The sequence below is a fragment of the Triturus cristatus genome, chromosome 7 (assembly GCF_964204655.1).
Source record: "Triturus cristatus chromosome 7, aTriCri1.1, whole genome shotgun sequence".
NCBI classification, from domain to species: domain Eukaryota; kingdom Metazoa; phylum Chordata; class Amphibia; order Caudata; family Salamandridae; genus Triturus; species Triturus cristatus.
Window position 1 is genome coordinate 264,132,677 of NC_140590.1, and position 17,662 is coordinate 264,150,338.

Sequence of the window (17,662 nt, forward strand, 5' to 3'; positions counted from 1 at the left end):
CTGCGACGGCGGTAGTTTTCAAGATCTGGTGCGCGACCCTGAGATTTCTTATATGGGACAGAAAGCTGCCTCAATGCCCCCCACTATGGACAGGACCGTGGCTTTAACATTCTGCTAGAAGGGTTTGTGGCCTGAGACAGAATCGGTATCACGGCCCTGGGGACGTTTGGAAGACCGTCCAAATGTATTCCTTTGAAGACCTTCAGGTGCAGTTCTCCCTATCGTGCACTTAATTCCATAAGTATTTACAAATAAGACATGCCTTGGCAAGTCACATAAGCAGTGAAACCGATCTGCCAGAATATAGCCCTCTTCAGACCCCCCTACGTAGAGGGCATCTGAGAGGGGGTGTCTCTAAACTATACTGCTCATTAGTGGTAAACACACCAGAGGTCTTCAATACCCTCAAAACAAAATGGGAGGAATAGGTAGGGCCTCTTGATGAGACTGACTGGCAAGATGCTGGAATGCCTCCCCGAGAATTAGTCATTTCTACCAGACTTAGGCTGGTCCAACTGAAATACCTGCACATCACATATTACACACCCGACACCTATGGCTTGCTGGTAAATTGCCTCACCCCACATACTTTTGAGGCATCCACAGCGACGCAGATATTTTTCCACTTCATATGGATCTACCATCTGATAGCTCACTTTTGATGAGGAGCCGTGGGAGCCATCCACAGGTTTTGGAATGACAAATTAGTCTGGCACTGTGGGTTGGCTTCCTTGGCATATTAGAGAATCTCAGCAAACTCAGACAAGACCAAATGATATTTGATATTGAACGTAGATAAAGGTCCCTCACCCTGATGGAATGGAGAAGAGGGGTGGACTGGTGTGCCAAAATGGAAACGCCGATCTACCAGGTGAGAGGATGCCCTCAGAAGCCCACAGAAATATGGGGCAAATGGTGGGCATTTCATGGGCTGGAAAGTAAGTGATGCCAACTGAAATACTCAAATGTTATGCTGTATAATGTCGATTGGTTTTGTATTGATTCTCCTTCTGTATATGCTCAATGCCTTATTGAGAAAATTAATTCAATTGGTTTATCAAAAAAGGTTCATGCTCCTTGCAGAGGTATATCTTCAGCTTTTTTTCAGAATTGTAGGGGAATCATTGCTGATCTGATGTCAAACGGAATATTGTTACCGAACCTCAGAGCATGACCATAGAAGGCTCTCCTTATGTTTTTTTCCATCTTGCTATGTTTTTTTCTCCAGTCTAGCAATATCCAGGCTTGGGGTCTGACATTGTTTCCCAGATGAGGTTGTTTGATAAGTAAGCTTGATTGTTGTTGTTGAGCACTTTAAATGTGATGTAGCTGTCTTGAAGATGGTCTGAGCTGGAAGGGGAGCCAGTGTAGGTCTTTTAACGTGGCGGTATTATGAATCAATTACTTCAAGCCTTTGATGAGCCAAGCCGGTGTGTGTAGGATACCTTTCAACGATGCTAGTGTGGTTTAATGGAGACTGCTGAGCAGGGTGTTGCGTCCATACAGAATGGAGAGGACTAATGCTTGTACAGTTGTTCTGAAGTCATATTACAGAAGCAGTGGCTTCACTTTCTTCAAGAGAGAGAGTTGAAACGAAGCTCTTATGATATTCCTAGCGACGAGTTACTGGAAAGACAAGTCGGTGTTGAGGGTGAATTCTATAGATTTTGCATGGTTTGTCATGGGGGATGAAGCCAGGTAGGTTTATGTTGGAGGGCTTCACTTGATTCTGGGATAATTGTTGCTATTGGCATACGGGAGGAATTCAATGTTTGTGGGGTTTAGCTGCAGGACGTTTATTGACATCTAAGGTTTGAAGCAGAGAACTGCAGCAAGGTTCAAAGACACTGCACCACCCAATTTAGTCACTTTGTGTATTGTGGCACACATATTGCCCACCTCAAGCGACCAGCTGCCACATGGCCACAAATAAAATGTAGTTTAGACAGAAAGAAAATCTCAGTAAGCACTGTCCAAGAGTTCTTGGTGGGAAATGCCAGCATAAATCTATACCAGTACCGTCCCCTGCTCACTCATAATGTTCATACAGTACATCGAGTATTGTACTCTGGTGCCCTTAATAGAGTCATTCGGCTATAAGACAGCGTTGTCTTGTTTAGCGCCCCAGGCATTTCCGAGTTCTTGTGTTATTTCGGTGAGAAGTATGAAGGCTTCTTGTGTGTGATATATTGATATAGTATTTTTGCCCTGAAAAAGCCCTATCTAGGGCAAAACGTGTTGGGTGTACCTATCAGTCAAAAGAATCTAAGAAATAAAGAATTTTCTACACACACGAAAAACCAGTGAAATAACTATTTTTGAACATTGAAGCATCAACGTGCCTCTCATCTTTCTGACATCTAAGGTTGGATTAGTTTGAGGGGGGATCTGAACCATTTGTTCAGGATACTTTGCAGTAATATAAAGAGGAAGGGAGCAAAATTAGTACTAGAAATATGAGTAGAATAGACATTCTGATGATGTTAATTCTGAGAGGGATATTGGCAGAGGACTCCATTTTTATATTAAGGAGACACATTAAGGAGACACATTCACTGTACATTTGTTCACAGTTCGCCTTAAACACATCTTCATTCTTACTAACGAATAATACTCCAAAATTAGTGCTTCTTAACATATGATCTGTGGAACCCTGGGGGTCCGTGACTCCCACCTACTGAGGAGGTCTGCAACTGTTTAATAACATTAGCAGATTAATAAAGTATATGTACATAGCAAAATTTCAAAACACTATAAATGTGAGCAAATTTGATATAGCTAAAAATTAAGTAGGTATCATTGGCTTGATGTATAAGAGCAGCACAAGTTCAACAAACAATAGTATGGACGATTGGTGGCCTCAATCGAAGTCGAGATATATTCTGATAAAAAGATAGGATGCATTTGGAGTAAAAAAGACAAAGTGTTATGCTGGATTCTAGTGTAGCACTTTGTTTTTTAGAAATAAAAGCTTCAACCTTCTCATTAGAATTAAAATGTCGGTTTATGTAAAATGTTTGGTTTGTGAATTAAATATTTCATAATTTGTGTATTTGTTTGATGTATTTTTGTTTCTGTAGTTTTGTGTCTTTTTTTGAAGTTACTATCGTAGCAATTGCTTTGGCGGGGGTCTCCAGCTTCCAATACTGATTCCGTGGGAGTCCACAGAAGTTAAAAGGTTAAGAACAGCTGCTCCAAAGTATTTAGCGTGACATATTAGATGAGATTTGTATGGTTAACGATCCATAGTAATTTATATGAAAGAAGAGGATTGGGGCCTATCACTTTTTTTTAGATAGTGAGGGTGCCTATCCTGAAGCATTTGCACAGTAAAAGGTACCTCAAGATTTCTATTAAAACCATATACTCGATTGGAAAACAAAAGGCTGTTTCAATGCCATTCACCTTGAGGCCTCTTAATTTCTGCACCACTGATGGAAAAGCAGTATAGAGAGAGCCGATCTCCATTTGATGATCAGCTTAGAAGGTGGTTATTCCTCCATACAAGGATAAGAATCAGAAGGAGGTGTGAGCTCCAGCTGATGTCAGAAATGTTTTTTGAGATGAGATTGGTGGAGGATCATCTAAAAAATATGTTTGACTTCCATTAGCTGATAGATCTTAATAGGAGGACTAATTTAGAACCGATGACCGCAGGCCTGATCTCAAGCAAATGATAGTACCTATCTTGGTCAAGTAGGGTGTAGGAACTTCATAGACTTCAAATTAGGCCACACGCCAGCTAGAGAACTATTCATATAATCTAGGAAGAGGTCATATTTTGTACCTTTTACCGGTGACAACCGGCCCCACAACTTAGGGCCTGATTACGACTTTGGGGGTCTCAGTATCGCCGTTCTGGCGGCCTCGGAGTCCCCGCCTGCCTGCTTGACGACCCACTAGCTGTATTTTGAGGTTAGGGGTCCCATAGACATAACACAGCCCAGTTCCCACTACCACCACCAAAATTTCTCACCCCGCTGCGATGGAGTAACAGGCTGGCGCAACTGATGCAGACACCATACCTGCCGTGCAGATTACGATGTGCCTTACTGCCAAGCCGACTGTGGCGGGAAGACCTCCACATTCGACCCAGCAGGAACACATAAAATAAGGTTAAAAACTCACCTTATGTTGCATTTCCAGTCTTCGTCCCTTCACGGAGCCCAATGTACAGGTCCCCCCTTTGTAGCTGGGACTTGTCAAAAAAGGAAATCCCCACTGCCCTCGCCACATGTCAGGTAAGCCACTAATACATTACTGCACTCTTCCAATGGCCGTATACCCGTTCTGCTGGACACTGCTCACACAAGCACTGTCTCCATATGTCCAATGCATATGTGTGTATTTTCTATCTATGCACATTAAAATACATACATATGCATTGACATTGTGGGGAAAGCTATGAGCTACTGCACACAACGGTCTCCCACCGTCGGGTGACCGCCGCCGTCACACCTCCAGCACATCGGGAACATGCAAATACAGCGGCGGGATACCAGCGACATGGGAGGTGTCCTTGGGACCGCTGCCGCGGCGGACTGGCATTGAGACCACCAAAGTCATGATCAGGCCCTCAGTTTTTGGGGGAGTCAACATCAATGCAAAGAAAGCTTACTTTTAAAGAACCTATTCCTTGTGCACTGAGGAAGATCCAACAGGTGCCATTCCACACGTTCCTTTTGTCACAAATGAGGTAAATAAGAAGAAATGAAGGGGAGAAGAAGAAAATAATGCATGGAATACGTATTAATAAGAAATACTCTGTTAACTAAGACGGTCACTAGGCATTTGGACTGAATGGCATGACATAGATCATTTCTACTTCAGGAATAGCAATGTAAAGTATAAGATGTATTCAGATTAATTATGCACAATTTGTAAACTTCTAAGAACACCACAATCCTAATTTTTGGAAATATTATGTTAGCTGAGATTTGTAAAGCTGTGACATTGCCCTCTGTCCATACATCAATAAGCATTACTGTGTGGATAAAAAAGCTAGATTAGAGCTTCAAATTAGTGAACAGTTTTAAAGATATTGTTTGCTACATCTTCAACTACTTTGCACGAACAAGCAATTTTGTTTTTTTGAGAGGTTACTGTTTTTCACGACATGCACATCTTCCACGCGATTGATGCAGAAGGAAATAGTTACTTACCTGTCACCATGTGTTAGCAGCTTTTTTATGTTCCTGGATCCATGTGTTTGCTGTTTCTGATGTTGTAACTTGACGTTACCCTCTCATTTATCACAGCAGAGGAAGATGTCTACATTAAATGTCCAAATACATACAGAAATGTATATAATCTAAACAAGAGTCTTTGCCCTTGTGCATTGGACATCTCAAAGATCAGGACCACAAGTCATTCAATGACCGCCTGAACACGACATTAAAAGGGCCCGATGACAGGGTTGCTAGATAGGGTTGAGGTATTAACTGCACCTTGAAAATATAGATGCCCCTACCTATGGTATTTACCAGGTGTGGCACCACGGACTGGGCTTTCCCTGGTAAAAGGATAGATTACATGTGAAATGGGTGCTTTGTATAAAATTCCAAGATACAACGAAAGTACAAGCCTGGGACAGCACACAAGGGAAATGTCCCGTTGACCACAGTGAGGCCAGACGCATCACTATACCTAAAAAGAAGGCACCTGGAAATCAAATTACCGTGTTAGGTTGCTCATTATAGTGTGTACGACAGAGAGCTCGTGCCAAGTGCCCAGATCCCATAGCGGTGACAGTGTTGCGCTCTACAAATGCTGATTAATTTGACATATTACAAATAGATATATTTTGTAGGGAGGAAAGGTTTGCTAAATTCTCACCAGAATGGAAACACTAGGAAAGAGGTATAGGAACAATTCACCAGATGCCCCAGAGCTTCGCAGCATCAGTGTGCCCTACACCCTGCCCAGCATTGTAAACCAAGAACGGTCTCTAGAGTACAAATGGCGGTGCGCCGCCTCAAGGCTGAAGGGTCTGCATAGCTTGCTTCGAAGAGACGTAATATCCTCAGAGGGGATCAGTCCGAATTATGAGTGAAAAGAACAACAGGTCAGTCTTAAAATACGTTTTAAAAGGCGTTGGTATCCACACAATCCATTTTATGTGTAATGGCCAACAGCAATGAAGCACAGGTTTATTCATGTATGACATAACCAGGTGTCACTGCATAAAGACATGTTGTGTAGTTTCACCAGAGCTAAGGTTGCATTTAGACTCGATTCTCACTACTCTTTTGTGAGTCCTACAACCAGTGTGTTATCATGGATCCAATATTCCTGGACAGGGAATTGACTCCAACTCTTGTGTGAACACGTGGAAGCCAGACTGATCCATATATACCAGTCCGGCTGGTCACAAAAATATTTGTATTTCTAACTGGCGTGGACTGTGGCAATCACAGAGGTCCTTCTGTGCTGATTCAGCAACATAATGCAAATTAGATCTTCTAAAATAAAACAATGTACTTCTAGCCAAAAAGAGAATCCCTTGTGTCCACCCTGAAAAACATCGGACAGCTGTGTCCAAGAAAACAAAGGGCCATGCTGTTGGCTTTCTCTAGTGTATACATCTCACGATTAGGCATATCACATCTCGGGTTTTCACAGAGGACACTCGGGGTGCTTTTTGGGTAGGAATACATATGTGTCCTCCCTTTGAAATACATCTATTCTTAGTATGTACACACTAGCCAACTAGCAAGGTCATTTGAAGTTTGACCTTCCTTAGAGGTATAGATAATAGATATGTTGCTGACAACACTGCGATCAGTGGACCGTTTTCTGTCTTTGCTGTCCCAGGATTTTTCTTTTGTTACATCTTATATGTGGGGGGTAAACCTCAGCGTTTTCTTTTCCTCTTTTCTATAAAAAAAATATTCAACCCTTAGAATTTATCCCACATTTCCCCTCTAGTAAATTTAGGCAGATTTGACCAGCAGAAATTGACCTAAGCAAAATTGTGGGAGTGCGGTAATTAGAACACATCTCCCAACTCCAATACTTGCAAAAACGACACAGGGATCGCAATTTGGCTCTGAACTTAGAAGCTGGGCCAAGGTCAGGACTTCCAAAAAAAAGCAAGTTATAAATCTCTGACTCCGAACCCTCCCTGCAGACGGCACAATATGGAAGGCTGGAGTATACCAAGCTGCAAGCCAATGGTTACAGGTAAGTAACTTTTTTCTTAAGCTGTCACTGCCCCCACTGATTCTTTTTCTATGTGGCACACCCCTCCACTCATTAAATGCCCCCTTGTACCGACGCCTCAGGGACCTCTCTCCAGTTGGCTCTGGCACAGTCTGAATATGAATGCACGTCCAGCTGGCAGCGATGCCCCCTGAATCTGCGCAGTGACACATTTGCCATCTCCTGAGCGTGGGGTCAGCAGGCACTCACTGTCTGTGTCAAAGGCAGCCACTTCTGGTGATGCAACTTTATCTGAGGCAATAATTGCCCAAGATTGTTCTGACTCGCATCTGTTTTTCCTTTCCAGTACTTGATTGACTGCAAGTCAGTGCCATATCTGCCTGTGGTAACTTTCACCCTCGGAGGCCAACAGTACAACCTGACCGGGGACCAGTATGTTCTCAAGGTAAGGAAGAGCAGCAAAGGCAGGTCTATGGAGGTAAAACTCAAGGAAGGAGACTGGGTTGACTCAAAGTACAGACACAGAGACAGACAGATACAGAGACAGACGCTCGAAGAAACATGAAGAGAGAGAAAGAGAGTGTGTGCCCGATTAACAGAACTAATTTAAGATAAAATCCTAAACTTACTACCATTTTCGTATTCACAGAAGGCACTTACTCATTTTGGTATTCACAGAAGACACTTACTCACTTCGGTATTCACAGAAGTTTGGAGTCCTAACTTTAGGACTCCATAATGCCCTCTGTGAATACCGAAAGTCTTAAACTTAGGATTTTTCTCAGTTTAGCAGTCCTAAAGTTAGGGCTCCTAACTTTACTACTACTAAACTGAGAAAAATCCTAATTTTAAGGCTTTCGGTATTCACAGAAGGCATTTAGGAGTCCTAAAGTTAGGAGTCCTAACTTTACTACTACTAAATTGAGAAAAATCCTAATTTTAAGACTTTCGGTATTCACAGGAGGCATTTAGGAGTCCTAAAGTTAGGACTCCTAGCTTCTGTGAATACCGAAATGAGTAAGTGCCTTCTGTGAATACCAAAATAGTAGTAAGTTTAGGATTTTGTCTTAAGTTAGTTCTGTGAATCGGGCCCAGAGAGAGGCAGATACATAGGCAGGGATACATATTGACCGCTGAGGCTCTTAGGCCATCAACTCTGATGTGTAACAGTAATGTGGCCTGCAGCCAGGGGCAGAGATATTATTGATGCAACAGATGCAGTTACACCATGGTTAAGGGGTGTGTATGGACCACAGCACCACAGTTCTGCTGTCTTTCACCACCCTTAGCACCCTACAATCAAAGGGTGTGCTTACCTTGCTTGCATATGGGCCCACTGCACCTTTTCTGCATTATGTCCGTGGCTCCATAGATTTCAGATGTATATGAAAAAGGGAACCCCGATCGACCATCAGTTGATTTCCTTCTGGCACCAAACCTTCTCTAAGAGGCCATTGTTAATGACTCTAACTCAAACATCCATCTATCATTTACATGCTTTTTATAAGTTGTTGAAAAGCAACTCATATTCAGTTAGGCGTTTTCCATCATTAAAATACCACCACAATGTGTTAAATGTGCACATGCTTAATTCTATACATTTCTTATATGTACATTAATGTTATTAACTGTAAAGGATACTATTTAAGAACATCCAAGTAAGAGTTTATCTCGTCTAGAGTGTATACACGTTATTTTACGAAACAACACTATGACTGTCTTGACTTAGCGTTATGGAAATCCACTGGATCACTTCATGAAATACGCGTCCTTGTGTTTTTTAAGAGTCTACTAAGCTGTAAAGAGGCCCGTGTAATCGCGACACTCCTCAGTCAGTCAGGGCCTTTAACAACCGGGATTTCCTGAGGCAGAAGGGCGGAATGTTCTAAGTTAAAAAGAAAGAAACATGAAGACAAACATTGTCATACCAGCCATCATAAGCCCAGAGCTACCCCGTTGTCTTCAAATGAGCTCTCAATCGTCCAAAGTTCTAACACTCCAGATATATATATATATATATATATATATATATATATATATATATATATATATATATATATATATATTTATATTACACTGGTCCAACCCCGACAGTTCTTAAAAGGCGAAACCCCATATTTTACACATACATGAATATTAGTCGCCCCTTGCCGTGTAGCCTGCAACATAAGCAAAAGTTTTTGAACGAAGATTGTGAAATGAGGTCAAGGAGCAACTGGCATATAGGAAGCACAGTTGTGCTGTGCAAGAGGTCATTTCTGGTGCCAGCCACCGACTCAGCGTTGGGAACCCCAATTGTGGTCCAGTACTACACTGTGTACTGATGTCTTTCCCTTCCAAGGCTGATTTCAAAAGGCCCGGTCTTGTGATCTGTGTCTGGTGAAGAAGATGTGGAAAAGGAGGTGTTGTGCCCCTAGGGAAACCATCATCTTGATTAGCCTTGCCACTGCTTTGTTCAACCTGGACATTACCTTGGAACATTTCCACAGTGGTGACTGCAGCCTGGGTTGCACGGGGTGAAACGGGATGAGAGCATCCTGCTTCTATCTCCTAAGGATGAACTGGCCTTTGACGCTTCATTTTGCCTTGCTTTGCTTCTTATTTCTGTTTTTCAGATTATTGCTAACCTCTTAGTCGCTCAAATTCCTCCTCTGTATAAAACACATCAAGACACAATGAGTAATTTGTTGTCATCTTCTTTGAGGTTCCTAAATGAATTACAAGTCAGGACATCTCAGCAGTAGACTATTCTGGTTCCAATGACTCTGGTTGCTTGGAAATAGAAAGCAGACACAGTAGTTTCTGGGTTTTGCCATATGCTCCCCAATGGCCCCAAGGGACGAAGTAAAAGTCACAGCCACTACATACGGCAAATGATGCTTGATGTGCCTCAGAGCTCCTCTTGCCCCCACATCCGTACCTGGTACAGCCGAGGAGTCTGAATCATCTCAGATGAAGTGAACATGGAACTCCCCAGTGAAGCCAATAGGACCTGTAGGCACTGCAGCAGAGTATGGCTTGCCTGGCAATCTCCTGTCAACCCTACTTTGGTTCTGATGCTTCCTACTACATCTTTGCCACACAAAGCCAAGAGTGCAGAAATGTATGCTTCAGGGTTTAACAGTTGTTACACCCTCGATGCGGCACACAAATACATCACAAATCTCACCTACGACTCATCAACTCACAGCGTGAACAGTTTCACTTATTTTGCCCACAACATTCTATATTAAATAAAAACAAATTAGACCTCTTAAAGCTTCCGCATTCCTACTCAGCCCTCAACCTTCCATTGTTTGTGGCCCTTCTTCTAAGGACACAGCATAGGGCTTTCCAAGTACTGATAGATTATTGATGAAAAATAGCAACATACAGTGTCCCAGACAAATATCTGGATTATCCTCTTGTAACTTTTACTTCTAGGGACATCATACTTTTTCAAACACAAAACAGTTCCAATTCTACTATGGTTTAGGGGAAATAATGGACCTTCTTCTCAAACACAAAGTGGTGGCTCCTCCATTTGAGGGGGGGAGCGTCGCCCCACAAGTCGGAGAGCTTAAAAATAAAATGGTAACAAAGTTTATTTATTACCATTGTATTTTCAGCAACCCATCTCTTACTAACTGTCAGTATGGGCGGGGCCAGCACTGCCGACTGGCAGCAGCAGGAAGCTGTACTCTTTAAAATGCGCTTGTCTCTTTAGCCAACCGTCTTGGGCGGCCAGCCAGACATACGCGTTTTAAAGTTCTCTAAGCTAGCTGATATAGGTCGTGCCTTCATAATCTTTAGAGGTTTCTTCATATGACACTGTGGTCCTCGTTATGAGTTAGCCAGAATCTGGTGTGGAGATACTGGGGCGCCGAAACGTCTGATTCTAGCATCTATTTCTGCACCAAATTCCATCTATTCCGAGTTTCTCCCTGAAATGAGGAATAACTGGGACAAAAGTGCTGACATTTCCTTTAGGTGAAAAGAGTTAGTGGGAGGCCTGGTGGGGATGAGGGATTTCTGGCACTTGAGGCTTGGCCATGCTCCTGTCTGTCTGGGGAGCAATGTCTGCTCCCTTTGTGGTGCTGCAGTGGTCAGGTAGGGGCCAGTCTGTGCTGGTGCCTGCAGTCTGCAGCCCCTGTACCACTGAAGACAGACCCGCTGTGTCTGGGCCCGTAAATATTGAGTGCAGAATTCTAATTGCGGCAGTGTGATTCTAACTAGTTATTTCTCTTGGTGAAATTGCAACATTGGTATTAAAGGTCTTTGTGTCAGATGCATCATGGGATCTGACTTGGCATGAAGGGAGGATTAGACTAGGAAGAAGATAGCCCGACTCGAGACCAAGAAAACTATACATTTCCTGACTAGACTAGCCAGGAGCTCATCAAGCAATGGTTTAAAGGCAATGCCAATGGTTTCTCTGATAGTCAGGTAATTCTGATTATGGAGCTGACAACCTTCTAAGTGGAAGAGGCCCATCTACTGAACAGCTTAGTTGGCACTGGAACCAATGAAGAACGTTACTGCAACATTTCTCATTGACTTCTGGATTCAATCGCGGCTGGCATGACTCACGGGTGGCGGGGGGTGGGAGGGTTGTCATTGGGATAAGAAATAGAAATTTAAAATAATGACCACGAGCCAGGTCCCGCGTCTTCTCTTCTCTTGCTCTCCTGCCTCGTACAGGAACAAGAATCAGGCAGCCAGGCTCCCTCCCCTAAGCCAATCACAATACTGCAGCATTGTGATTGGTCTGAGTGCCGTGACACGGCACTCAGCCAGGGGCTAGAGGGGTGGGCATGTTCTCCATGCAGGCTGTAATGCAGCCTGTATGGAGAACAAGGAAGTGCGCATGACTGTTTTGGGCAGCGGGAAAGGGCCGACCAAACAGCCGCTGCGCACTTTAGGAGTGTGCAAACCACTCCACCTCTGCTCAGAGAGCAGAGCAGCCCCACCCACCCACCCGCTGCAAAGCAGCAGGACCTGAAACATAAAATTACCAAAAGTTATTGTCATTTTATGTTTCTCACTGCTTAGAAGCAGTAGGGCGACGCTCCTCCGCCATAGAGGGGGAGCCGCCCATGTCTGGATTTTTGTCCCTTTACAGCTATTGCCATTATCATCCTAGTCAAACTCAAGACAAGCAAGGCATCTGCATGAGCCATGACTGCAATAAGGCAGATGTGGCCTCGTAGATGCTGGGTCCAAAGGAGCCAATGGGAACATCCAAAGTCCCGTGCAAGTCTGGTCATCCAGGTTCAAAACAGCTCCTTTTTTGGGAGGAATATAGAGGTCCTAATGGAGTACCAAAGACTGATGCACACCCCATACTCAGGATGACAAGCTCGTTGATTGGATGCCTGCTGCTCAGTCCCAAAGCGCCTTCGATCTTTGTATGTTCTGGCAGATAGCACTGAACCCCGGTGCCACTGAGGACATGGCAAAAGAGCACCACGGACACTGAGAGTGACTGAATAAATGTTGGCTTCGCACCCTGTTAAAAGTCCTGTGGGACCCCACAAAGGTTCTTTCCCAGTTGGCGGAATATATTAGCTCTTTGTCTGAAGCTCAGCATCAGTAACAAACCCTACTGATATACCCTGAATTCTATTACACTGATGTGCTACACTTGGCTGCAAACCGAAGGTACTTTATATCTGTTCGTTGACTGCTAATCTGGCAGCCAACAATTTAGTAGCCCCAACGACTCATTTCCTTCTGAAATTGCTTACAGTGTTGGCCTTCGAGTTGTGTTTTGAGTCATATTTCCAAAAAGGTGCTTGACACTGACTTTTCGCTGTTGTGGTCTATTATTCTGTTGGTGTACTGCAGACTTTCTCCTTCCTGATCTTTACTGAATGTGGTAACCTCGGTTTCAAGTAGTATCACAGAATAAACTCCTTAGACTGGTCTTTTAATGCTCAACCACAGCTGCCACTGGAGAGTAGGAGAGTCCGGAGTAACTTTTGCAAACAGCAGTATCCAGGGCACAAGGACAGCGAGTAGAAATCACAGTAACAATCGATGATGTTGCCTAGTACTCCTAAACTGCCCCAGTATGGCTTGTCTTTTCACAAAAGGTTTCAATTGTGGTCTTAAGGCTCTGACTACCAATGCAGTCTCTCTCTCTCGCTCTCTTTCTCTCTCTCGCTCTCTTTCTCTCTCCCTAACTCCCTCTATCTATTTCTTTCTCCCTCGCTCTTTCTCCCTCTCTTTCTCTCTCCCTCTCTCTCTCTCTCTCTTTCTCTCTCTCGCTCTCTCTCTTTATCTATATCAGTATCTAAGACCTTAGCCTTAATGCTTTTTATAAACCTAGTCAGACATATTGCTGTGGATATGCCCTGTTCATTATTCCCATTCAAATAATATGAAAGCTTGACTGCCAAGCTGCAAAACTTCAAACAAAGTTAATAAAAGCATTCCAAAGGATGGCTTGATGTCAGTTAGGAAGGTTGATTACATTTTTATAGACTCGATGACGCAACACAACGTGATCACACTGACAACACAAGCGGTACTCTGATAACCCAAACATGCGACAGGTGATAGGTGAGCCCTGCACAAGTAGAACCACTGGACCCCACTGAAAGAAGACGTGTGCTTGGGGAAAGGTTGCAAGGACCATTCCCTGCATCAGAACACCATCTATTCGGACGACTCACAACATTTGGACTCGAGTACCTTATGTTCATGGAGTAGACAATAGGATATGTATAAACCACCAGTAATTACAGTCAAACCATCCACACACACACACACACACACACACACGTTCGGTGCAAGGTCAGAATGGAGCATCCTCCACTGGGACCACAAACAGCACACCAACTGTGGCCCGAGAACAGACTTCGAGGTACAGAATGAATCAAGAACCTGCTGCAATGGAAACACCCCACCTGCAGAAGGCAGCTGCAACTGGCACCCCCAAAGGTGGCAGGAAGCCAATTAATTAGGCAGTGCCAGTCTATGCAAAACACGTAGGATAACGCACCATTCTACTAACTGACCGCTTAAGGCAGGACATTGATGTGTTGATTCACCGACGTTGAAAGAATGGATATGTTTGGAAGATCTCTGCCCTCTTGAGCCCTGTTTCAGTGTTTCCTTTTCCTTTCCTCCCAGGTGTCCCGGCTCGGAATGTCCATCTGTTTGAGTGGTTTCTTGGGCCTGGACATCCCACCCCCTGCAGGCCCTCTCTGGATTCTGGGAGATGTCTTCATCGGGCAGTACTACACCCTGTTTGATCGCCAGAACAACCGCGTGGGGCTTGCCAAAGCGAAATGAAGGGCCGAGGGGGTGGGGGAGGCTGCCAGGAGCACACGGTTTTTGGAATACCAAATGTAACGAAAGTTGTTCGATCTCTGCCTGAACCCGTTCACCAATCAACAGAGTATTCTTAACTATTTCAAGCTCTTGCAGGAGAGAGATGCAATTTGATTGGCCGATATGCCTATGTTGCTTTAGTTCAGGTAAATGATTGCAGAATATTCCGTGATCGAACACTCTCTGTCTCCTGTAACCACTGATGGATCTGAAGACACTTTCTTAAATTTCCAACCTCTATCTCTAACTCCCCACTGTCCCTGTGTTTCTGTCTGTCCTGCCAATATGAAATATAAAAAGTTTGTTTCTGCAAATGAATATGTTGGGTTCTTCAACTCATCTAACACATCTTGTTTGTTAGTCTCTTAAATTCCTGGTTACACTCTTTTTCCCCCCTTTTTGAATTTTTGTTCCATGTTATTTTCTGCATCTACACCTTTCGTTTCTATATAAATCTTCTCAGTTGTATAAACACTATATATAATATATAGTCATATATTTAGATATATATTTCTTCATTTATATTACATGTTTGGTTGCTGTTGTGCTTTTACTGCACAAAATGCAGTGGTGTAAAAACATGTATTTCACATAAAACCGTCAAATATGAAAAATATTTCATGGTTCCCTTTAAAATATTGTTTTCATCACAACAGCGCCCTCAAAACGCTCTGTAGATCCTCAGGTAATTGGGTTATTAGAATTATGTAGCATGGAAAACCAAATTATGTGGCATGGTCATCTAAATGATGCAGTAAAATGCAAATTATGTGCCACATTCTGATGCAGTGTTATTTTAATACATTTAGCTAGAAGCTACATTGTGAAACCTGCAAATTATGTGGCCAGTGCACTCAATCTATAATTATGTGGTAAATGCAGCAGCCACAGAATAACATAATTCCCCTTGCCCTCACTATTGTCTCTTGTTTTATCTACAATTTATTTTAAGAGGAAAAGAAAACCTAAATATTATAATTGCAATCACTGCTGACTGTTAGCGGCACTTTGCAGAAAGCAGCCAACTACTCGGTAAAAATGTAATCTAAACAATATATAATAGGTAGCATGTGTTATATAGTCTTACATTGACATCTTGTTGTTCTGGTCGCATTTACAAACCATGCGGCCTTTGGACCTTTGGTTCATGATGTCACCACAACCCCCTCAAAGCAATATTGTACTGTATTACAAAGTTAAATGAAAAATATATTTTTACATCAAGGTATTTTGCAGTCAACAATATACAACAATATAAGCTGATTTCTGTGTTATTCCTATTCCAGGTTAAGTTATCCCCCCTTCTTTCCCATACCTCACCCTATGCTCCCTTCAAGTCCCACACTTCTACCAACATGCTATATTGTTCTAGGACCATTTTCTCTTGTTTTTAGGCTCCTAACCTTGAGCCAAAATATTTCTGACCTCTATGGACATTTTTTTAATAAGGATGTCAATGTTACTAGAAACAAGTCATATGTATTCCTGACGGAGTATGTCAGATTTTCCACTGACAGCAGCCCATTGAGCTTCCAATAATGCTTATTTAGCTAGAGTATTTGTTTAGCTGCAATCTGCAAGAGTGTACCCCTCAGGTAGTGTGTTAGGCATATGTTGGTCTCCCATGCAGTATACGTGCCTTGGATCTAGCCATATTCACATTCACCATTACTTCTGCTTCATTTAGGACCTTGCCCAAAAAAATGTTCATGTTCACCGTGTTGGCTGGGTATGTGAGTTAAGGTGCATCTATTCGCACATTTCCCCCCAACAAGTATTAGATCTGACCGGGCTACGGCTTTAAGCCCGATCTGCATGACATACTACCAGTGTCTTTAAGAGAAGGTCCACCTCATGGGTCTCCCTGAGATCCAAGTGTACTCTTGTCTAGTTTAGTCATGATCTTAACATAGGCCTCTCTTACAAAATGTGTGTATATTTTGTGATTCTTACAAAAATGGAGTTGTGTATAATCCCAAATTCACTCCCTCTGAACATTTCACCAGCTGCAAACTATACACATTTCCAGGTGAGCAACGGCTGAAAAACATGTGATGACCACAGGAAGTAGATGGGGTAACCCCAATTCCAACAAAAAAATCCTATTTCTGAGAGCACCCTCAGTCCAATTCAAGATACTACGTTAATCCTCCAGCCTAGAATTACAACTACCTGCAAAATTACAGTAATTTAGCATGCAGGAATGCTGCATGAGTAATTCTGCCACTGTTGTAATCAAGGCCATTGTGTCAACATTATATGGCCGTCCTCTGCTACCATTGGCAGAAATCCTCCAAGATTGAGTGTTCTCTGGAGTTGCTCGTGTTCTCGCTCAAGAGGACGTGGCATAGCAGTTTGGGCTGGACTGTCCATTTTGTGTCAAGGCTGAGAGTCGGACATTGCTGGTATGTCTGTAGTAGCACATTGAGCAAAAAACAATGGACTGGAATGCGACCCCCACTAATTAAAATTGGCTGAGATTAAGTCAAGCCTTTCAACCTCACTCTTTGTTTTTCTTAGAATTCTTGTCCGGCGCTTTCTCTCTGCAGAGGCAATATCCCAATGTTGATACAGGTATAATTATAGTTATCGCGTCAGATACTTTAAAACATGCTTTGCTTTGTTCAAAAGTTGCATGCTGTGCATCTGTCTTTCAGAAGTTCCTCTTCCCAGAACCACTTCAAGCTCTAAGATGATTGGTAGTTGAATATGCCTGATGCATAGAACTGTATGTAACATGCAGATTTGGGATTCAAATCCTTAAAGGGTTGACTCGGCCCTTTATCCTTTTGAGATTGATAAAATTGGCCTCAAGGTGTAATTGTAACGTTTGTTTTTTGCACTTTGTAATCTGAGTGAGCACCATATAACAGATCAGTTAGCATTGAGTGTATCGAACTTTGGTATTCAGTCAAACTTTGCATAAACTTTTGATATTTTACCTAGGATGAATATTTATATATTTCCAGAACTGAAGTCAGATAGTTAAAACTGGTGTTTGTTAAATGCTGATTCGATAAGAAATCATCTTAGATAAGTAATACACATTATATCAAATTAAAATCATACAACTGCTTGCTTATATTCTTTCATTTTTTTAAATAAATGTACAATTTTACATATACATTGTGTGCTGATGAAAATTAGCAAAATAAAAGGTTCATCAGCAAAAAAGCATGAGTTT

At 42.7% G+C, this 17,662-nt stretch overlaps 1 protein-coding gene across 1 annotated transcript in view; it reads left to right on the plus strand.

Annotated features, from left to right (window-relative positions):
* Positions 1-17,652, plus strand: part of LOC146809370 (cathepsin D-like) — a 181,217-nt gene extending 163,565 nt beyond the window's left edge. The window contains exons 8-9 of the mRNA XM_085616187.1: positions 7,508-7,606; positions 14,278-17,652. Of these exons, the coding sequence (XP_085472313.1) occupies positions 7,508-7,606; positions 14,278-14,439 (261 nt within the window). The 3' untranslated portion in view covers positions 14,440-17,652. The remainder of the gene's footprint in view (positions 1-7,507; positions 7,607-14,277) is intronic.
* Positions 17,653-17,662: the final 10 nt, after the last annotated feature.